The 23,832-nt window shown below is 44.8% G+C and overlaps 1 protein-coding gene across 8 annotated transcripts in view; it reads right to left on the bottom strand.

Annotated features, from left to right (window-relative positions):
* Positions 1 to 23,832, bottom strand: part of HERC1 (HECT and RLD domain containing E3 ubiquitin protein ligase family member 1) — a 1,817,725-nt gene that overhangs the window by 1,737,890 nt on the left and 56,003 nt on the right. For all 8 annotated transcript variants that reach the window (XM_085643727.1, XM_085643730.1, XM_085643731.1 and 5 more), the window contains one exon: positions 22,243 to 23,198. In XM_085643727.1, coding sequence (XP_085499853.1) covers positions 22,243 to 23,172 — 930 coding nt within the window. In that variant the 5' untranslated portion in view covers positions 23,173 to 23,198. The remainder of the gene's footprint in view (positions 1 to 22,242; positions 23,199 to 23,832) is intronic.

Here is a 23,832-nt window from a genome sequence, read left to right as displayed (position 1 = left end):
CTTTTGTTGTTTTTTTGTACAATAAACTGCATCTACCTCTAATGCACACAACTTAAAATGCACATGGGCTATCACTGTACAATGTGGGAGTTGAACACAGAGCCTGTCAGTTGAAGTATTATAATACACAATCAATCCTGATCTGCATGGCCTTGGGCAGTGTGCAGAAATGATGGGAGTGGGCCTAGCTGCCAGCCTCACTCTTAAACTCCTCAGAATAATCTACAGACTATTACCGCTCAGCACCCTTAGAGCTGACACACAGGCCCTGGTCTCCAGCAAGCTAGAAAACATCAACACATTATGGCAGCATTACCACACATCTCACCAAGAGGCTCCAGGTCATCCAAAATGCTGCAGCCAGACTCCCACTCAAACTCCCACCTGGCATTCACAATCTCCACAAACCTAAAAAATCTCCACAAACCTGAAAGACCTCCACTGGCTCTCAGTTCACAAATGCGCACTCTATATACAAACTCTTACACAATCTAGGCTTCACTTACCTGAACTGCTGCAAACAATTCCAAACTCTGACCAGAAACCTCAGCTCGGCTGACCTCCTGCTCGTCCACATCCGAAAAATCACATCAGGCAGACGCGCTTTATCATACCTGGCTCCCAAAGCTTAGAATTCTCCTACTGCATATCAGAGCTGTTGTTCAGGCCTAGAATTCTGTAAGAAACTGAAAACCTAGCTATCCCAGGGCTGATTAGTTCTTTCAGTGCCAGGGAACCCTCCCGGGTGAGATGCCTACTTTACTAATACACATAACATACACCTGTTGCCCATGGTCATTCACCCATTACAAACAAGCTTTATGAATAGACCAGCTTTCAAAAGAGTTACAGGTTCTTGGACAACTTACATTAAGATGCTTTTGTAAGCGAGGAAATAAGAGAGAAGTAAAGAGCTTTGTCCATTTTTTGATCAAAGGTAGTACTTAAAAGAAATGTTAGTTATCAGTTGGTTTTCCGTTTTGTTTTTAAACTTCAGCAACAATCTGCTACCTACTAACTTTGTAAAAACAAATTATATATTTTTTTAAAACATGGCATTTGTACACCAGAAAGAAAAGTAGGGTGGAACTTCTTTACAGGTCTATCCACAATTTGGGCAGAATGACATGGTTCGGTCTGTGCGTCACTGCGCTCAAAAGTAAATGCTAAAGGCTTAACATGGGAACCGTTCGCTTACTCTGGTTTTTGAAGATCTTCTCGTGGAGTATTCTTCTCATCCCCTTTCTTAGTCATGACATTACTGCTTGACGGAGTCCAGTCCGTGTTTTCCCACCAGCTGACGACCGCGCTGAGCAGAACGGTTGAGAACGCCGAGGCACGGCCGCGAGAGAGAGAGAGGCTGCCGCGGAAGATCGTCGGAAGGCTGCCGGGGAACAGTGACCGTGATACCGCTTGTAGGAGGAGAGGAGGAGGAGGAGAGGAGCTTCGTGACTAGTGTTTGCGGCGGGCGAGGAGCCGCCAACATCGCCTTATCCTCCCCAAGGAAAGTGCTGCGACCGGACCAGAGTAAGGGTTGGAGCTAGAGCTTGAGCTCGCTCGCCTTCCACTTCCCTGCAGAGGAGCCTGGTGCCTGGCCCCGGGTTGCGACGGAGACTGGAGCCCAGAGACCGGCGACTGAAGATGGGAGGCAGGTGAAGCAGGGGAGACCGGTAATTAGAGCTAGAGCGGAACTTGCCACTGCTGGTTCGCTCACTCATTCACAATCTGCTGCATCCCTGCTAATCCCTGCTTGCTTGTTTGCCCTCTCCCGCTCCCTCCTGCACGCATCAGTTTCACCAGCTGCCTGCCTTAGCCGCACGCGACCGCTGGGCCGAGTGCCGATTCGCGGTTCTGTGCGCCGCCGTGCAGCTCCCACGGCTCTGGCATCACCTGGCACCACCTGCGCAACCTGCACAACAACCTCATGGAGAGGCGGAGCGGCGGAGAGCAGCGATACGCACAACATAGTACAACACAGGCTACCCCGGCAACAAGGAGGTGTGGTGGGAAGGAGCTTCATGTTTACCCATCCACGCACAGTCATCTGCAGCAGGTAAAAAACGGCAGGCCAAGGGTTAAAACGCAATAAACATCAAAACCTTGTGTGATCAGCTGCTGAAGTGGGGATTGGTCTGGAAGATACAGGCCTCAGAGTGTAGAAAAAGAAGATAACCATCCGGCAGTAGTAGTAACTGACAGTAATTGAGAGACTGACAGTGAACAGCCAGTAAACAATCAGGCAATAGAGAGCCGCCAGGGAGCAGGCAGCAGACAGCGGGGAGAATAGAAAGAACAGAGAAAGCGGTCACCCCAAACGGCTCAGTGTGTGACGGGCGTGGTCAGCTAATCAGTCAATCAGTAATGAACCCTGATCTCATTGGCATTCCTCCATTCTAGTGCGTCTGGCCTTGAAACCCCTACGCTGCCTATACGGACTCCGCGAAGGCCAAAGACGGGGTATCTTGGCTTTTTGCTACAAAACCAAAGAATGCGATCAGGGAAGCAGAGGAGCACAGTCCCGCAAAGGAAAAAGAGACAGAAAGAAAAACTAGAGATACCCACTGCTGACACAGTTCGGATACTTGACCTGTCGCCAAGTGCACCTGGAAGTACTACAGCCAGCACCTCCCATCTGTACTCGCAGGAAGCTGGCTCCGCTCACTACAAATTATCTAGCATTCAACCAAAACTAACGTCAAAATGTGCCTTCCTAAAAGACGCAGGGTCAGCCGTCTTCTCGAGTAACACAAAAATCAAGGGACTACCTATCCCTTTGAGCCCCACAGTGACCATTTGCAAGGGCAGCTCAGGCGGCAACTTTAAAATAGGCAAGCGACATATCAGCAAAGCCATAGACATAAGTAAGATTGATGTACTGGAATAATCACAGGGGGAAGGCGACCCTAATATAACTACGCTGAGCAGTCTAGGGGTTCCACCTCCAGTCTTGGCTGCTGCTGGGAGTACTCGTATTATGACCGTATTAACACCCCTAGAGATAATGAATGACTCTGCAGTCAATCCTGCAGCCTTCCCCCATGTCAGTCCAGACTTTACGCCCAAGCACATTGACTTACCAACAAAGATAAGTTTAAAGGGCAGCTCAAGTGATATAACGGAAGGGGAAGCGGCCACTTCCGCTATTTCACCATCATTTTCACAAGAGTACCCACCACATTGGGGGACGGTGGAAGAGACATTGCCCAGCACTTACACCATGGGCAGAGCTGGACAAGGCCCTCGCGATGCGATGAGGATGCTTGTGCCGTGGAGAGGTATCTCTCCTTTTTAGAATCAAAAGAATGGGAAAATATGATCTCATCATATGGCAAAGATGCTCCCGACCAACCCAGGCCCTCACCGGCCCCCAATGAGAGGATGAAGTAGGACCCCAAACAGGAGACGACATAGGCCACAGCTCTGGACATTTTACAAAGGTCAGCTGATGCCATGACTTATCAAGCCAACAAAATGGACATACAAATCAGCCTTCTGAACACACTGACGGTGTATGTCGCTAATATAGACGATAAAATCACCAATCTAAATAACTTGATTAGACGGGCCCAAGCAGACGCCGACCTCCTGCCACAAAGATGCGACTGCTCACCAATAATTGAGAAATTAAGCACGCTTCCAGAGATGATGGCAAACTTAATGGTGGATCTTAAAGAAATCACAATTGCAAAACCTCTCCTCTCAAGCATAAAAGATGGCGCCACAAGCCCCGCCAACAAAGATATGGTGGCGGCAAATTTAAGGTTTAGGGGGGCCGGAAGCAGGATCATGTCCTCATCCCCGGAAACATCGGCCATTGGCATTACAATGAACAACTTACAAAAATCCTCTGCCGCGGGCAATGCAGCGCTCCTCTCAACATCCCAATTAGATCAGGATATGGAGGATCCCAATGGCAAGGGAAAAAAACAAAGAAAAAGGAAAGGTCACAACAAGATTCGCCAGTCTAAGCAAGACCTGAGTCTCTACCCATTATTCAATATCCATAGACGAGCAGCCTCAACTGGGCACAAAGATCAAATAAGATCAGACGAGGCAACCAAGGAATCAGAGATCGGAACAACTTCATCTGGCAAGGTCAAACAAACTCCCCAACCCTTGAGAAGGGAAAGGATGTTGCCAGGGTTGACCCTGAGCATATGAGAAAAGGGGGGAAAACAGAGCCAACTACCAACATTCAATTGGTTCATTTGGACCCCAAGTCTTCGCCATGGGCAGAGGGCCATAGGAGCACCAGGCCTATAGAGCTGCCTGGTAGCAGCAAAATACCAAATCAGGCCCAAGCCAGCAGATTGCATAAAGATTTTCTGGACAACTTTACTACACTTATGCAGGGCAAGGGAGGCGAAGCGCCAATTAGCCGCGGTGCAAATCAAAAGAGTCAAAAGAGCCCTAGAATACTGAACACGTCGACTTCCACATCGATGCACAAAGTAACGAAGGAGGCAACCCTCGGACCCTTGGCAGGAATTGTCCCAATGGACTGTACGCCAGGGCCGGAGGCACTATCCGAGCCTCCTGAGGTCCTGTCTCATGGAGCTACAACTTTCACGCTCTTTTATCCGGAGTATAAGTCCAAAGGAAGCTGCGACATATTAAACCGCGGAAACATCATGAAACTGATAGAAGCTATAGGCCTGTCAAACGCTGTAACATCACAAGACATCAACCTCGATAGAATTTATTGCACCAGGCCAGGGTCAAATAAATGAACCCACGAAGGTTTCCTGGCGATCGATTGAGGTAATGAACAAAATCTTAGGGCACACGGAAACCTTTAAGCAGTGGGGTATTACCATACTCCCCGGCAGGGAACCAGGCTACCCACATGTTCTGCAGGAAACCCGAGCCATTGAGCGCACTAGCGCAGGACAAAGTGCGGTCTACTCGGTTCTGAGGAGTGCTTGGGATAAAAGTCCCATCTCCAACTAGAAAGAAAAAAAAGTAAGAGAGGGTCAACACATTCTAAACAGGGGACTGGAACAGGCCTGCACATGGTCATGGTTGGCGGGATCATTAAACTCAACCCGGCTGCTACGCTGACAAAACAACGACAAAATGGCCCAAGAAGCTTGCCCATTAAGGGTCTGCTCTCGGAACATAAATGGGCTATCAAACAAACTGGGGACGATGCCATGACCTCCTACTTACGGTCATTTGACATCATATTGCTTCAAGAGACATGGCTCGCGGAGCCGCAGCACCTGGAAGGGTTTAAAACTCACCACACTCCAGCTTTGAAAACGAAATTCTCCGGACGAGGCAGCGAAAGCCTAGCCATTTACATATCATCAAACAACGCAATTTCCTCATGGGACCTCGCAAGCTCTTCCCACTCTCTCCAGTCTGTGGGAATTTCTTTCAGCACCTACAAAGGCCAGTCCAGAACCATAATTTTATTGAATGTGTACATCCGCCCAAACTCCGCATCCGGGCAAACCCTCTCAGATGAGGTGATAGCGACGGTGCTGGGAATGAGATCTGGATCCTCGGACGCAGATATCATACTATTTGGAGACTTTAACATGTGGGTAATGTCTGACCTACAAAAAAACGAGGTAATCAAATAACAGGAATGTGACTGGGCCATACCACCGCAGGACCACCCTGGATGGACCAAGGGGGACCCGAAGGGCCGCACCTTACAAGGAAATTTAGAACATCTTGGCCTTAGAGCTCTTAATGGGCGCTTTTTTCCTGACAACCCACCTGGCCTCTCATTTTTAACAAAAACTGGTGCATCCTTAATTGACTATACTTTTGTCAGCCTTCCCCTCTAGGATCAAATCTCCGGCTTCGGGTTTGGCAACAGACTAGAAAGCGACCACAGCCCTCAAGAAATACTGCTTAGCACTAGGCTGGTACAACATGCTAAGGCAGGGGCACAATCTTTCGAAAGCTTTACGATCAATTTAAAACGAATTAAGTGCTCTGTCAAAAACCTAAAGCAGGTAGCAATGGAGGCAAAATACATGATTGAAAACACCAGCACAATAACTGAAGATCAAATTGTAAATTGGACAAACTTCGCAAGGAAGCTGTCTGCCAAACACGCAAAACCAATAATGCATGAAAAAGCGACAGGGACCCAAAAGTCGACCTCTTGGGATCCTGTGATACGATCGGCGAAAAGAAGCATGAACCGGCTTTGGCGGGAACTAAAAACAAAGCCAATGGACCCACCAACTATAATCAAACTGAGAGAAGCTCGAAGACATTTAAAGTCTGTAAAAAGAGAACATCGAAGGGCTCATTGGAACTCCTTTTGGGCCAAACTATACAGCGACATCAGGTCAAACAACTCTGCGAGGTTCTGGCGCACGATAAACAGTCTTGGAGGCTGTGTCCAGAAAGCCGCCTCATCAAACATACTGGAGTCTGAGTGGTTCTTCTTTCTGTATAGTCACTTTAACGAGGGCAGCAATGCAGCAACTGTGGCTAACTTGCCTCCGGAACACTTTCGCAAAGTGCTAATCAGGGAAGAGCATTTCCATAAAGGCCTAGCAACCGAAAAGCATACAGACAAGACAAAACTATGTCAACAGCATTGAGCACAGTACAGTCCCGGCGGACCAAAATGAAAAGCTGTACAAAAAGGGTTGGAAAGATGTCAACAGAATTGAGCACAGTTTAGTCCCGGAGGACCAAATTGAAAAGCTGATCAAAAAGGGTCGGAAAGATGGGGCCCCAGGACCTGGAGGCATTCCTCCAGCCTTGTTTAAGGAAGATCCAGCCTTCTGGGCCTCCAAGTTAGCTCCACTCTTCACTTCCATCTTAGAAAAGAACATCATCCCACCCTCTTGGCAAGGATCAATTCTCGTTCCAATTTTTAAAATCCCCAGAAAATTAGCGGTTAGTCGCTCTAATCGATAACGAGGCAAAGTACTTTGCAGGGATGCTGCTCAATTCTCTTCGGGCATGGGCCGAGGAATGCTCAGTAATCCCTCCAAATCAAACTGGATTCACAAAAGACACCGGCACTATGGTCAATCTCATGGCTCTCTCTTGCTTGATAGATCAGGCAGAGTCTAGCATCAGATCGTTCTACATGGGATTTATAGACTGCAAATCGGCGTTTGATATGGTCAATAGGGCCAAGCTATGGCAGAAGCTCTCCTTATTGAACATACCAAATGGACTACTAAGAGCAGTACAGCTACTACATCAGGACACATGGGTCAGGATCAAAATTGGTGACGGTTCTAGACTGTCTCGACCAATTTTAACAAAGCAAGGACTCAAACAAGGATGCGTCTTGGCCCCTACACTTTTCAACCTATTTTTATCGTATCTCCCGGAAAATTTATATACAGTCAATTCGCATGCTCCTAAATTAGGCAGCCTACAGCTGTCAAACCTATTATACGCCGACGATGTGGTCCTCCTAAGCAATACAAAGATAGGTTTACAAAGGCTCATGGATGCAACTGCCGCATACTCAACTAAGAACGAGCTTCAGATAAACAATAAGAAAACTAAAATCTTGGTGGTTCGTCCGGGAAGGCCCAAGAAGCTGGCATGGGTCTTAAATTCGGAAAGCATCACAGAAACCAACTGCCAAAAGTACTTAGGAGTCCTCTTCAATAACAGCGGAAGATACAAAAGCCATTTGGGAGAGCAAAAAAAGAACAGCGCTAGCATTTGCACTCAGCTCTATCCACAGGAAATTATTCGACCCAACATTCGCTCCAAGACTTCAGGTGGCACAGGCAAAAATCATTCCAACTTTAACATACGGAAGCGAGGTGTTAAAAGGTCTGGACAGTGGCCAACTTGATAACATTATTGCAAAAATCTTTAGAACAGTCTTCCAGCTGCCATCAAATACGTCCCCCGGCACAAATCAGGCTGGAATTGGGAATCTGCAAACAATCACTGGGTAGAATGATGACTTTCCTAGTGAGCTGCCACAAACTGAGGATATCAAAGGAAGGCAGCCTAGCGCAACATCTTTGGGCAAACCTGAAAACAAAACGATGGCTAGCGGGGCGGGGCTATTTGTCAAGCGGCTTAAACATCTTAGGCCTGAGCAAAGTATGGGATCCACACGTTAGCCAAAACGAGTTCAAAAGGCTAGCAAAAATAAGTGCAAAAAGGCTCTCCTCTATGGAAGATAAGGCAAGTCTTGCAAAAAGAAGCCATGGCTGGATGACCCTTAGTTCATACGAACAGTTGACATCTCAGAGTTATCTAACTTTACCATTCAGTGCATGCACTAAACTCTGTTTCTTAAAACTAAGATTATGGGTGATACCCTTGTCCTGCCACCTTCTCAAATGGAAAAGAGATTAAGCTCAGGAACCATGTCGGTTCTGCGGCTATCATAGGGAAGATTCATGTTTTATGTCTCTGCCCAAGCCTCATGAAGGAAAGAAGGTCCCTCCTACGGAGGGGCTGGAACAATAAGGAAGTTAGATCATGTAGAGCTGCAGTATTGGCATGCTTTGACCCACGGAACACAAACTTAAAATGTGCACTGGTAAAGTTTATGGACCGTGCAGCAAAAACATTGGTGGAGGAGATAAGTCGTCCGCCACCTCAGGTAGTGACTCAGATTTCAGGATCTTTAAAACAGCTGGATAAGCTTCCATGCGGGCATTTAGATGCATGAAAATCTGTTGGAAACCTCAAAACAAAACTGCTATAATGGGGATTGTCGTATAGGCTGGCTAATTCTGGGACTTAATATACAATCTCACGACCACAAAGGCCCCTAAGGGATCATCATCACAGGCATTTGTGGGAAGTGTAATTACAAGAGAGCTCGGACATGTGGGGGGCCGAGCGCCTTTTTTTTAATAGGAATTGGGGTTCAATTTGATCAAACTTATCAACGTGTTACATTTTATCTTTTGCACTTGCAAAGGTTTTTTTTTTTAAATCACGCAATAAAGTTATTATTATTATTATTAGTCATCACAGTCTCTGTAAATGCGATTTTGATTTATTTTGCCATTGGGCAAGCAGTTTGTTAAATTCTCATGTTTGAAATTGTGCCTTTAGTTGTTCTATCATAAATTATGCCCTGGATTAAAACAAGCCCAAATGGCCTCAAAGCAGTATCTAGTCACAAACTTAGCCTATGAATTCGGTGCATAGTTAATGAAGTTTAAATTGTTGCTGGACTTCTTCTTTTCAACTTTGTCTGGTTGTGAAAATGGTTAAATATAGTTGATTGCTCTTTCTGCTCCTGCCCCAAGGCATTTGTTTGCACAATCACGTCTTAAGTTTTATTTACTAACGGACAGAGACGTTTCGCCTGATTAGATCTTATGTTATTCACAGCACACATGAAAAATGCCATCTAAGGGTAAGGTTCTGTTGTTGCTCGACCAATAGATAGCTCATCTCCACTGAGTTCCATTTGCTGCAGGATTTGGAGTCTTTCCTCGTGCTATTAGTTTCTTATTTCCCGATACCATGATCAGGATATGTTGTAATGCTTCAACTTCAAATATACTGCATTTGCAGACTTAGGAGGTCCTTTGAGCCTATCCCTAGTTTCTCTGTTTCTGTGACATTAGCTCTGGCCATTAGGAATGACCTTTCCTGTTCTCGTCTTTCCAAGCTAACTAGATATGTCATAGCAGTCTTTTTCAAAGATCCCTTTCTTTGAGATGCTGGACAGGGCTTGAATCTTTCTTCCCCATATCCGGTTTTGATAGTTTGTACAGGTCAAGTAAGGTACATCAGGGTACATCAAAAGGTTGTTTGACTCCCTTCAAGACTGTGGAACTTAAGCCAGATACTTTCAGGTTGTTAGTAAGATGTTTTGTACTATTGTGTTGACTAACTAAGATTAACTGCTGTCAATGAACTGACGCTAATTGTAGAGGGCCAACAGAATCACCAGCACTGTGCTATACCGAGATGAAATCATGCCTGCTATGCAGAAAACAATTTGTTTGACTCAGCAAAGTTCTGGCCCTGGAGCATGTTGGGGCAGGATATGAAGAGACAGCTTGTTAGGATCTTGGAGACTAGTTGCTTTATCACAAGTTTGACTACTGCTATCTTCCTAGTCACTGGAAAAATACCCCGCTTGAGGGAGTTAATAAACAGTGGAAGTGGAATATCACTGGCAACTAGCAAAAGTGGTTTAATAAGCAGAGCTCTGCAAAGGTCACTGGAAAAACAACTGTTATGACCTTCAGATGTTGCTTTTATGTTATGGGCATAAGACTCTGCAAACATTTGTAGGTTTTAGGATAAATCAGGGATAAAAGTCCGTTCAGCACTAGATCATTGGAGGTGGACCCCCGATTTTTTAACTCTCTCCAGGTAAGAATAAGCCACGGCCTCACAAATCCCTTTCACAACAGCTATCTGTTATTTTGGCCAGAAGACACTGTAGTTCAGAAATTATATGGGTGAGCTCCGTTGCTAAACAGACTGTGCTGTTAATCCATTCAGAGAAATAGATGGTTTTAACCCATTTCATTTTTGTTGTATGGCATCACTATTGCAATGTATTTGTCTTTGTGACGAAAAAGTTGTGGTTGGAATGTTCAAATTAATTTCAGCCACTGGCAATCGATCGTGGTCGCACTCCAGTCCATCGATTTTCACCTGTTATGCCACCTCAGTTTGGAACCAGCTATATGAAAATCAGTCTTGACTCACCTCCAATAGGAACAGTCCAGCCTGTACTGAAAGGCCAAGTCATCACTGAACCAGAACACAAGCAACCCAAGACCGGTTTCACCCTGATTGACCTGGCTTGGCATTTTGGGCTGGACTGCTTCCTTTGGAGCAGGCTGAAGACTGATTTGCATATGGCTGGGTCCAAATTGAGGTGGCATGTTGTGCAAAATAGCGATGTATTGGGACTCGTTCCAAGTGATTGCCAGTAGCTGCGATGAATTAATGCACTCCATTCATTACCTTGGTGGTATTGCATTTGTCTTTGTGTTCATGGAAATAATCGTGCCTCCATTTCCTCTCTGCCATCTGAAGTTCCGGATTTTAAAAAACACCGATTGTTTTTCCATCAAAGATGGGAGGATTTCTGTGCTCTGACTGGCTGGCAGATTTGTGTATAATATCTCTTTCAGAGTAGAAATGACGTGCTCTAGAAGAAACGGATACTGATACCAGGAAGTGGGATGGACAGGTGGGTCCACCATTTTGTTAGCTATGAGGCCGCCTGATCAGGTTTGAAATGTACAATTTAGCCTGCACACATAAACCTGAGAAACCAGATTGTGTAAATAGCTAGGATTCTAAAAGTAGCAACACAGTGAGCAACCTAGGCTAGTGAGAGGAGTTTATCAACCAAGATCAAATCGCATGCGGAGAAAACTGCATCAAGAAAGTGTCCAGCTGTGTGTGTGGACTCTTGATTCACTAGCCCTGAAACTGACCAACGTTGCGCTCTGCGTTCCTGCACTGTCTTGCTGCTAATTTTCGGTTTTGCTGCTAAATTCTGTTTTTGAACACTATTGAGTCACTTTTTAAAATTTTAGAAATCAATTGTTAAAAGTTTTTATTCTGTGGGGGGGAAACTGTGCTTTTATGTTAAACTTTGGTGGTGCTTTTTGTGACCGAAGGGGGAATCGATCGTTGTCTTATCCCAGCTTCCGGACCGTCACCGCCTTCCTTTCGACGGGGCGGTCTAGTTGTTCCTCAAGCTGGCCATATTTAAATGCGACGCTGCGTGAGCGCGCAAGCCCTGAAACTCACTAACGTTGCGCTCTGCGTTCCTGCACTGTCTTGCTGCGAATTTTCGTTTTTGCTGCTAAATTCTGTTTTTGAACACTATTGAGTCACTTTTTAAAATTTTAGAAATCAATTGTTAAAAGTTTTTATTCTGTGGTGGGAAAACTGTGCTTTTATGTTAAACTTTGGTGGTGCTTTTTAAGTCCGATGGGGGAATCGATCGTTTTCTTAGCCCAGCTTCCGGACCGTCATCGCCTTCCTTTCGACGGTGCGGTCTAGTTGTTCCTCAAGCTGGCCATATTTAAACGTGACGCTGCGCGAGTGCGCAGCGAACGCGCACAGCAGGCGCGCCGTTGGCGTGACGAAGGCGTGCCTAAGGCAAGCCCGTCTGCGCCCCAGAGGTGGCCGGGGCAGGACATGCTGCCGGATCACTTCTGAAACAGCGAGCTTTGATCAAATACAGCGCGCAGTGTCTTTACGACATCCGCCGGTATGCATTGTGCTATTGTGCTGCTCTCACCACTATGCCCCTGATAGCAGGTTGTCTTTTGGGTGTAGAGACTGCAGTTGGGTGCCACGATCCGTTCTGGAGTCATCTAGGGATATCTCTTCTCTCACCCTGCAAAGGTCTGCGCAGGAATACAATGATAATTATTTAAAGATTTTCCTGCTAAATACGCGTTCCATAAGGAAACATGAGTTTCAGATATATGATGTGCTAACTGACCTCAATCCTGATGTAATTTTTTTTTACTCAAACCCTACTATTGCCAACGCTATTCCGCCGGGGTATTTGATCATGAGGAAAGATCGCCCTTCCGGCAGGGGCGGTGGTTTAGCCATAATTTTTAAAAGTTCTTTCAGCTGCACCCCCTTATCACTGCCAGATTTAGATGGTGCGGAGAGCCTGGGTTTTCTCCTGAATGTTTCAGCCCATCAGACGATCGCTGGGACTCTGATCTATCAGCCCCCCGGCCCGGCTAATACATTTCTTGAGTCTATAGGTCAGGTGTCTGCTTTTATTGCAGCCAACCATAGTCAGTGTTTGGTTTTGGGCGATTTTAATATCCATATGGACAAGGGACAGGACCCCGATACCATTAAACTGTATGAATCGCTGGATATTTTCAACCTTATCCCATACCTCAAACTATCCACACATGAAAAAGGACATACTTTAGATCAAGTTTTCTCCTCTGTGAAGATCGCACTCGAGGCACCACTTGCCTTAACGTGGTCAGATCATTACTTAATAAATTTCAGCATCAGAAAGGAGCCAAATAAAGCAGGGCCTACGGGTAAATCTCTCTCCCGCAGTAGTTTTAGACCCTTTCATCTGATGTTACCGGAGGCAATACAGAGTGCTTTATGCCAATGCCCTTTCCTGCTGAGCGGTCAGCCCGAACTGGATGTATTATCCCTGGAAAGCTGGCTAAATCAGCAGGCACAGATTCTGCCCCCCACCCAAGATGAAGGTAGAAAAACTCATTAGAGTTTCAGCCCCATGGTTTACTACTGCCTTAAAAACCAGTAAAAGCGCCTGTAAACATTTGGAACGGACATGGCGTAGACATTATAGCCCTTCAGATAAGGCCACTTATAGCCAAGCCCTAAAGGATTACTATAAGAAAGTGCGAGAGGAGAAAAAAATCGTTCCTGATGTCGAACATTGAACAGGCGGCCAACAAGAGTCGGGAACTCTTCACTATTTTGAAAGGTTTTTTTTCTCCTTCTTCTATCAGCTGCCCGTTCACTCCTTCCAGTGATTGGACTAAGCGGATGGCTAGTTTTTTCCATGGTAAAATTCTGGACATTCAGAACTCTTTTAAGACTAAACCTTGTGAAGAGGTGGAAGCTGACCACAGTCGGGATGTATGTCTCCTGCAGTTCCCTAATATTAGTCCAAATCATTCTCTCTCCCTCATGAAAAATCTTAAATCCGGTTCACCTTCAGATCCCTGTCCTGCGAAAATTTTATCGTCCATAGCAGAAGTGATTAATCCTATTGTAAACACTATTTTAAATTCTCTTCTGCAGGAGGGCCTTATGCCTCAAGCTTGGAAAAGTGCTAAAATCCTACCTCTCTTAAAAAAACCTATGGCTGATCCTGATGATGTAAGTAATTATAGGCCGATTTCCCTTATACCCTTTTTCTCCAAAGTTCTGGAGAAATTTGTGAATGAAGTTATTACAAGTTTTGCTAAGGCTAATAACCTTTTTCATCCAAGCCAGTCAGGTTTTAGAGCCAACTTCAGCACAGAAACTGCCCTGCTGGAGATGGCCGAGACGGTCAAAGCCATGCTGGATAGGGGCGGGAGCGCAGTTCTGGTGTTGCTTGATCTCTCCGCGGCCTTCGATACCGTCCCTCACAAGCTTTTATTGCAAAGACTAGAGAGGGGCGGGCTTGGAGGCTTGGTTCTGAAATGGATGAGATCCTTTCTAAGTAATCGCTCCCAAACAGTGTGGACACCCCCTTTTTCAGCTGAAATTCCCTCCTTGAATGTGGGGGTCGCGCAGGGATCTATCCTTAGTCCCACGCTGTTTAATTTGTACATCGCCCCTCTTGCCCTTCTCGCTGAAAAGCATGGTGCTAAAATAGTGTCAACTCAGTTGTTGATCACTTGTGAGAAGGGCTCGGAGTTTGATGGGGACTGTATAAAAGACTGTCTCGGGGAGATTTTTGCATGGTTTAATGATAACCAATTAAAGTGTAACTCCGATAAATCGGAGATCATCTTTTTTGGCTCCCAAACCCATGAAGCTTGGCTTTCCTGGTGGCCACAGGACATGTCTCCCCCACTCTCGGAAGTCACGATTGTGAAGAATCTGGGGGTCAAATTGGACTCTACTCTTTCTATGAAGACGCAAGTCCAATCTGTGGCTGGCACTTGCTTTGTGATTTTGAAAAATTTTCTTCCACTTCTCCCAGTATCACATCGTAAAACAGTGGTCCAGGCCTTGGTGCTGTCGAGACTTGATTATGTTAATTCACTGTATTTGGGACTTCCCGAGTATCTACTGAGTCGGCTACAAATCATCCAGAATGTGGCTGCCAGGGCTATTTTTTTAACTAAGCCCAGAACGCATACCTCACATCTGCTGTCTTCACTCCACTGGCTTCCAGTGAAAAAAAGAATTTATTTTAAATCCTTGGTTCTGGTCTTTAAGGCTCTCCATGGGATCGGGGCCCCGTATTTACGGGAAAGATTTCAGCCCTACGCACCTCAGCGCTCTTTAAGATCCTCCTCCCAGTCCCTGACCTTAATTCCAAGATTCAGGCTTTCGCGGGTTGGAGGAAGATCATTTCAGGTTATGGCCTCTCGACTCTGGAATGGCCTCCCTCTCTCACTGCCTCAGAGCTCGAACCTTCTGACCTTTAGACGAAACCTGAAGACGTGGCTTTTTCAGCTTTAGATCTCCTTTTTTTCTAGGACGGCGACTAGGGGCGTTTTTCATTTTGGTTGGTTGTCTGTGGTTTTCTCAAGCCCCGGGACACTCTTTGGAGTAGCCGTGCGGTGTATAAATCATGAATAACATAACATAACAGGGTGGTATTATTATTTCTGAGGCCGACCAGTGTGCTCATAGTTGTTTCCAGCCAAAGATTTAAGACTCGGAGGAGAGCACAGTTTTCTTTATTAATATCTAGAATTTCCAGTTAGAGATTCTAATCCTGTACCTGTACACTGTGCAATTTATAGAGCAAGACAAAAAGTAGTCCAGATGTTTCAGTAATACGGCGGGCAGCGTTTTTGACCTCCGAGTGGAACTAAAGCTGGATTATTTGAATGAACATCGATCACATCTTTAACAATGACAACCGATCCCACCTTCTGCACTGTACGGTCTATCCTTCCTGTAAATTATAAAGTTATTTGGGAATGGAATGTTTGAATTGATCCCAGCAACTGGTAATTACTAGGGGCCGCATCCCAGTCCATCGCAATTTTGCACACCATGCCACCTCAGTTTTGAATCAGTCATATGCAAATCAGTCTGGACGCTGGTCCATTGGTAACAGTCCAGCCCGAACAGCCAGGCCAGATCCATCCTGAACAGGAATACAAGCAATCTATGCCATAGTTGGGGCTCATCAGCCAGGTACAGCTTGATTCCAGTGACACAGTGTCCATGTGACCCACGTCTGGGCAAACCCGTCACACTAAAGGCAACACACAAAAGTATGTAAAAAGTGAGTGATTGCATGCTTGAATTATTCTCAGCCGTTGGTAATTACTCGGGCTGCATCCAAGTGCACCGTTATTTTGCACAACATGCCACCTAAGTTTGGACCAGAGTAATTACCAGTGGCTGAGATTAATTTGAGCATTCCATCAATTTCTTTTTGTATACTTAATTCAAGAAACAGCACTATGCATTCCAGAACGTTTGACCTCATACTTATATTAAAAACAAAACTACAAGTTCAAGCATGCAACTTGGTTGTAAAGGCAGTGCTGGCAGGGGAGAGGTTACAAGATGGGCTGCTAAGTAGATAAGCTCCATAGGAGTTTGGGTCTAGCTCCAACTTCTGGGGTACAGGGTAGCATACATGAGCATGTGTAAGAAAGAGTGACTGTGTGCGGACGTGAACATGTGAGAGATAGTGAGCAGCAGCGGTCAGTAGATAGCAAACAAAGTTATGGAAAAATAACTGAATCGATGCAAAGCACAGAGGCAACTTTCCTGTACTCACAATCAATGAAAACAATCAGATACAAATTCCATCAGGTCGAGTACTCGTATTCGTTCTCTGGAATAGGGGTAACTTCTTTTGATATACATATGCATTGTACATTATATGAATACTCAAATATTCCTACATTACATTACATATTGAAATATGCATGTTGTACAAACATTGCAATAATAGCAATATGTCTGCAAACACTGGAAAAACATGTTTTAATGAGGGGGTGGCTGCAGAACCACTGATTTCAAAAGTTTCTGAAATTTTGAAAAAGCCACAAAAATAAACACTAACAAGCATTGGCATAGCCAATAGGTCTCGCTTTTGGGACCTGAGAAGTATTTAGTTATGCAGCACAATATCCTTGGTGCATCAACATCAACTGTTGCATGGCTAAACACTTATAAGGTCCCAAAGGCGAGACCTATTGGCTATGCCAATGCTTGTTACATATTCTCCCTTCATTGAAACAAGAAAAACACGAATGATGGCACGATAGCCATTTCCACACAAATTTGCTCTGCCAAACAACTCGCCTGTTTATTAACTGGTAGTAAGGAATAGAGCCAAGGTCATCTCAAAGGCTTTTCAAGCCTCTGGCAGTCGAAGTCTCCCATTTAATGTGGTATTTTTCGGTCTGGCTATAGCCAAGACCTTGTGTTTTACTGAATAAATACGCTTTAAGTGTCCCAACCAAGAAAACACCCCGCCATGAGCAAGAGGCCGCCTTCAACAAAGGATGAGATGGGCACCTCTGACAAACACCGCAGTGACGTGGTACATGCACGCAGAAGCCGCACACGTGGGGCAGCTGCAGGAACAGAGATGCTAAGAATGGTCACTCCCTGGATTATTAAACTCACTTTCGGAGCCTTCAATCGCCCCTCTGTACCCCACTCTAGGACCAGGACACACTAGAAACGCCTGTGCCGCTAAGAGGGGAAATCCTCACACCTCTGGAAATGGTGCCATATTAATGAAATCCGAATTGTAAGCCTGGCCTAGATGTACGTGTGCTGCCCATGCTGGGGCCTGTGCTCTGCAGGGTCTCGAGGGACAGGGCCTCTCGTAAGCGCTGCCTGTGGAAGCCAGAAACTGCATCTGCAGAGCTTTGCGGGTGCCAGAAACAAAGGAAGATGACAAACCCAAGAAAGAAGGAGAAGAAATATGAAGGGAAAAAGGAAAAGTTGCTTATGAGAGGAGGGATGGGTAAAGAGGAAAAAAAGATGGGTAACAAATCAAGAGAGGAGCTAGAGGGAAAGACAGCGAGTCTGAAAATAACGAAATGGGAATGGAAAAGGCCCCAAGGAGATTACAGAACAGAAGAGGAAAAACAAGCAACAAAAAGACGCGAAAGTGATTGCGATCACGATCGCAGTGAAAGTGATCGCGATTACGCGCTTTGTACTAAGCATGCGAGAGATGCGCGCGCAGCAGTGATTGGAGAGGCGGAGCGAGGCGCAGGGGCTTGTGCGCGTAACCGCAAGCTGGTGGCCGGCAAAAGCCTTTGGTAGCACTTTAAAAACCCGCCTACTAAATGTCTAGCAGGGCAGCACATGCGCTGGCTCAGGCAAGACCTAAAAACGGGCCCCTCGTGTTTGATGACAGAGCAGTATCGCGCACCACTTGCACAAGGATGAAAACTGAAAAAAAAATCAGGGCTGTGACAGTGTTTTCTGGCTTTGCCTTGTGGAAGGGGCAGTATACCAGCATAGGCTTTAGTTTTAGTTTACAATCAAACCATATAGATGGCTTAACTTGGTGACTCCTGGAAAAGGGGGCAGGGGCTGGGTCCGGACTTAAGTTGAAAGCCTCTTAAGACGAGAATGGGAGTGTCAACAAAGTGAAAGAATGTCTTAGCTTCAAGGTTGGCCCTTGGGACCAAGGAATGAAGTTTGTACTTTCCGCCCAGCTGTGCCCAAGACGGCACAAGTATCTGAACCAAAAATCTCTCATACAGTTTGGGATTTGAAATATCCAAATGGCAACAAACCATGTTTTATATGCCACTTTGATAAACAATCCCCACCTACCTAGCAAAACAAGGTTAGATGACTAAAAGAACTACTTTTAGGATAACAGCTCCATAAGCGGACAGGCAACTGAATTTAGCATTACTTTGGCTCTTTACTGGCCAAGCTTCTATAGGTTAGAGCACTAGTTCCCAAACTTTTTGGAACCACAACCCTCTTTATAGAACGACAAGCTTTCATGACCCACCTACCTTTATTGCACATGAGGAGGGGTGATTTTATTTATGTAATGAAAGCATCGTATGGTAGCAAACTGTCATTTACAGACAGCACATTTTCAACTGAAATGGCCTATAACTTTGCACAGACACAGTTTTACTGATGAAACTATATAGCATACAGCACTCAAATGATAATGTGCGGAAATGAGGTTTCTTTGAATAGCTATGGTTTGTGTAGCACCAATTAAAGTGGCTTTATCTATTTTGATCCGATTAAAAATGGTTTCCACACATCAGAATTACAAAAAAAACGTTCTTCACTTTTGCTTTGATATCTGCTGAATGCATTTAGTTTATTTACAGGTATTTACATTTTGTTGTGCCCAAAAAAACGACATCCTAAGATTGTCACAAAATTCACTTTCACAACCCCTCTTACTTTGCAGTCAGAGAAAGAAAAGTGACCACCAAACCCATGGTAAAAGAATAAGCAGGAACTTGTCAGAAGACATACCTGACATTTGACCTCGGTCGTTGAAGTACAGCAAATGTGACAAAATAAACAGAATTTAAAGGCATCTTTAAGTATAGCTCTGACGTTTTGACTTTTTCAACCCACCAAAAATCAGCTAAAAGAATAACTATTTTCGAAACAACTAGTTAATGGCGAGAGTTTTTTCAGATTGAGAGTCTAATGTGTCTTGAACTGTACATAGTACGTTTATACAGCCCTTCTTCTGAGCTTAAACGTGTCTGTGCTGCCTCCCTTGCAATGTCTTCCAAGCACCAGGAACTCAACATTCAAAGGTTGTCCAACAGAGAGAGGCTGCAGCACTGGCAGTGGTGAGCTCAATATCACCAGGTGACCTCCTTGTGCTGCTGTTTTACTGCCACGTCCAACCAAACACAACAGGAGTTGGTACAGTACACCATTAGTTTTCTCCATTTTCAGTGAGTGAACTATTTCCTGGCCATCTAATCACTCACAAAATGATACTCGGGCAGACCTAGCCTTTCGAAGGGGTTATCCATAGTCAGAGGCCGAGCCTCCTCCACTCCAGTGAAATAAAAGCATATTATGAGGTGGTACTGATGCACTCAGCCACGTCACTTGTCTAATCCATTTTCAAAAAGTGGAACTTCACCGTTTTATTGTCATCGAGGGAAGAAAGGATGGGACCATCGTGCCTAATGTTACGAATGATAATGCTAGCCTTGAAGCAGAGGGAGGTTGTTTTGGGTATCTCCGCACATGCACACCCTAAATCACATGATCAGATGTAGCAAGAGAGGGCTTGAAGCAACTGTCTCTAAAAATAGGACATCAACATACAGCGGTCTCTAGATAAGAACTCTTCTCCAAGGAGCCCTCTTCTCTGGTTGGTGTGCGGTTTTCTTTTATTTGAAGAGACTGCTGGCAGTGGTAGTCGCCTCTAACAAATTAAGTTCTTACCTACATAACAAATATTGGAATTATTGTTCCACATAATTAATATGCATATTTAAAAAGGTGAAGGCTAAAACGGTTGCCACTTCAAGCCCACACAATTTCCTCCTCCAGCTGAGACCCACCGAAAGCAAAGAGGCACAGGTTAGCAGTGGTGTGCGTGTAATGGTGCGCTTATAAATCCACGGCTGTAGTGGGAGTATTAGTGGCTGCCCATCTCTTTGAGACAGTGACCTTCTAAAGTAAGAAAGGCAGCAACTGTTCCTGCAGGCATGTAGCACTGGTGGCTGTCTCCACACACAAAACAATTACCTCTAGCAACCACACGAGGGAGCATTCACTAGAGGGAACTACAGCAGTCACCTCACTAGGTCATGATTTTAGTCTTTTCACCTTAGATTATAGTGTCTTCTGTCATGCCAGGCAGGGCACCTATGGACACCAGGGAATAATGTTGTCAAATCATCTATCATTTACAAGCCTGATTCAACTCCACTGCAGTCTTCGTGTGTGGCATGTAGCGTAGCCTCGAACGCAGGGCTATGATTACAGAAGCACACAGCAACTTCAAGCTAACCCTTTCAGTGGCAACAACAACTATTAATACCAAAAACATAGGTGCTGAAAGCAAAACATTATGAACGGTGCACAAGTCCCAGCCCTCTAGAGCTCATTTCTGAACAACAGCTATTCCTACTATAATAAAACGTTGAGGTCACCCATCAAACTTGTCATAAAGGAGTTAGTTCGGTGGGGGGGTATAGGGCTCTGTGGGCCCCGGGTAAGACGGTGTGATGGTGATAAAAGGAACAAGCGCGCGCGCGCCTCGCGTGGCAGCAGGGAGAGAGGAGGGGGGGCCTACACGATTCCCTTGCGGGAGCGAGCGGCAAGGCGCGATAATTGCTACCATATGGCACCAGTTGCTCGTTCCCGCAAGTGAATCGCCAGACGTGCACGCGTTTCCATTGGAAGCAATGCAACGCGTGCACGTTTTTGCAGGGAAAGCTGTGCCGATGACTAAAGGTCTCTTTCCTATGCAGCGCATGCGCGCTGCGTAGGCGAGACCTAAAACCAGCGAACTCTGGATAGCAATAGGAGTGACTCTAGAGATTCTGACAGATGGTAACTATTATACAGCGAGATACTAGAAACAAAGTATGGGATAAGATACAAAACGGTCCAACCTTCATGGTGTAATAACTTTTGACACCTTTCCAAGACGTTTTGAGATTTTCAGTAAGGGTCAGACTGATTAATGTGACTTGAATTCATATCACATGTAGATGATTTTCAAAAGTGAAAAGAGACACTGTTTGAGGTCTTTCAGGTTAGATACTGAACTATCATCCAAAGTATGACACCCAAGTGGCACACCTAAACTATTAGTCAAAAAGAGTTACTGTGCAGAAAAAAAATACATTTAATATGAAACAATGTATAATATGTGCAGGAAACGAAAGCCAAATTCATCGCAACTAATATAGTTAAATAGCGTACAAATATGATGACAATTTGAGCATGCCCCATGATTTGTTTGGCACAAGCCTGGTAGAAACGACCCATCAGACAAACCGATTTGAAGCTGAACTCACAAACATTAAACTGCAAAACATTCAACTGATCCATTTACTCAAATATATAACCAACAGGAACACACAAAGGTTAGAGTTTTGCATCACTAACCAATGCATATCAAATTGAGGAGGGCAACCATGATAGAAAACTGAGAAGACATGAACAATCATGATGTCAAACTACAGACCCAAGAATAAAAGAATACTGACTTAATAAAAATTATAGGGCAACGAAAAAAAAAAAAGCTAAATTGATTTGCAATATTGGTAACCATGTAAATGGCCACGGGCCAGTAATCTGTTCACAGTATTTCTTTTTCCAGGGAATCAAATGTGATTCACAGGTTACTTACAGCACTTGCAAAAAGGTTTATGTATACTTTAAATTGCAGGCACATACTGTGATACTTAGACACTAGTTATGAACCAATCTTAAAGAAAGAAACTCTTGGCACATTACATATTTATCAAATAGAATGTAATCAACTGACAGCAGGACGTTCTCAAGTTGCAATTCACTGTCCTGTAAGCAAATCAAAATGCATCAGTCAATATTGTTCCCTGTTCTCGTGTCATGTCTCAATGACGATTGAAATTGTAACATTTCTGGACTCATTTTAATCTACTAATTTGCACATTTAAATTTAGCATGCATACTTACTAAGGACCTCCTCATCTGCATCAATATATTCATAAAGCAGTCAAAGCTGATCAATCCTTCTTGACTTGTTTGCATTTTGCCCTTCTCCATGGTGTTGACTACTGCAGATGATGCCAGAGCCATCTCAATCCATTCAAGCAAATACCTCAGAGAACCACGCTGAGCGGCTAGCCCAAGAAGTAACTCGGAGGCAAGCCTCCGACCCAAGGTGTCTGCACTAGAGTTGGGAACTGTTACTCCTTTAAGAAATGTTGTCACCTGTAGTAAACAGTCCAAACCCATTGGTGGAATCTTACTTTCATTTGCTAGAGATAAAGGCGGGAGCGAGCTCACAACTTCAATCGCTGTTTGAATGACATCATTACAAAGGTTGATACCAGGTCCTGAAGTAGGGAGCATCCAACTTTGTCTTAGTAGTGCAAATAGTAGGCTTAGGCCAGTGCGAACTCCCATTTCAATGAGAGCATCTGTACTCGATCTGGGGCGTTCACTGACAGAATGGACATCAGTTGATCCAGAGCTGCTCTCAGGTGAATGCTGTTGCTGCTTCACCTTCCCTTTATCATGATATTTATTAGACAGAGCATAGAACACTCGCTGCAACACCAAGAGTCTCTTTCTAAGAGCACCAGCAAAAGGAGAGTCCGAGCATACCATTTTAGCCAGTGCCAGCTGACTGTTAAGAAGTGCATCAAGATAGTGGTCCTGCTCATCGCTAGACAGAGAGTCCCGTTCAAAGTCCGGTAACTGAGGTCCTTTGAGGCACAGAACCTGCTGGGGCAAAGGTACAACTTCCTTATTGCTGATTAGTTTCAAATAAAGGAGAGAGACGCCCTCTCGTGTGGCGATGGACTCACTATCTTCTGTGATCCATGAGCTGTTGAGATGTTCCAGCCACTTAAGCTTCACAGGAGGGACCATTGCAGCCATACTTGTTCACACTACGGCCATTAGTTCTGTAAGACAAGACACTTTATGAGACAAGCATTTTTTACAAGTCTATGAATCAAGTAAGACAAAACAGATTACTGGTTTTAAGAATGGAAAGCAGCAGGTTATCAACGAAACACGTAATCCTGTTTGAAAGACTCTAGTTAAGGGAAAAAAGTAGTACTGACCCTTAAGCAACTGCCAGTTAGGCCAGGCAATAGGAGACACAGAGGAGAGAATAACATCGAAATAGACCCAACTGAGACTCAACCTTAAAATAAAATGTAATTTTCTTTAAAAACATTTAAATGCACCACTTTCTACATTTCATCACGAAGACCGCATTAGGCTTTTTCAGTTGAAATTCAAGGTACAGTTGTGGATTCAATCCACACAATCACTCAATTACCCTCCACCTGTCAGCACCCTAGCAGACATACATTACTATGAAACACTGGATCGAGGAGTCAGAGAGGCCCTACTCACTGGAAAAAAGCAGTACCCACTTGCAAACTAAGATTCATCCTGCAAGGACAATATGTATTTTTGAAAATCACAGCCTATCCAGTAGTGTGCCTTGAGAACACTAACAGTAGTCAGCAAAAGTCTCTCTCTTGTGGTGGAGACCACTTAGGAATACAAACTATAGCCCCTGCCCTT

This window comes from Triturus cristatus, chromosome 3_1 (assembly GCF_964204655.1).
Source record: "Triturus cristatus chromosome 3_1, aTriCri1.1, whole genome shotgun sequence".
Lineage (NCBI taxonomy): Eukaryota > Metazoa > Chordata > Amphibia > Caudata > Salamandridae > Triturus > Triturus cristatus.
Note: the sequence above shows the minus strand (reverse complement) of the source record. Positions and strands in the feature narration are given on the sequence as shown.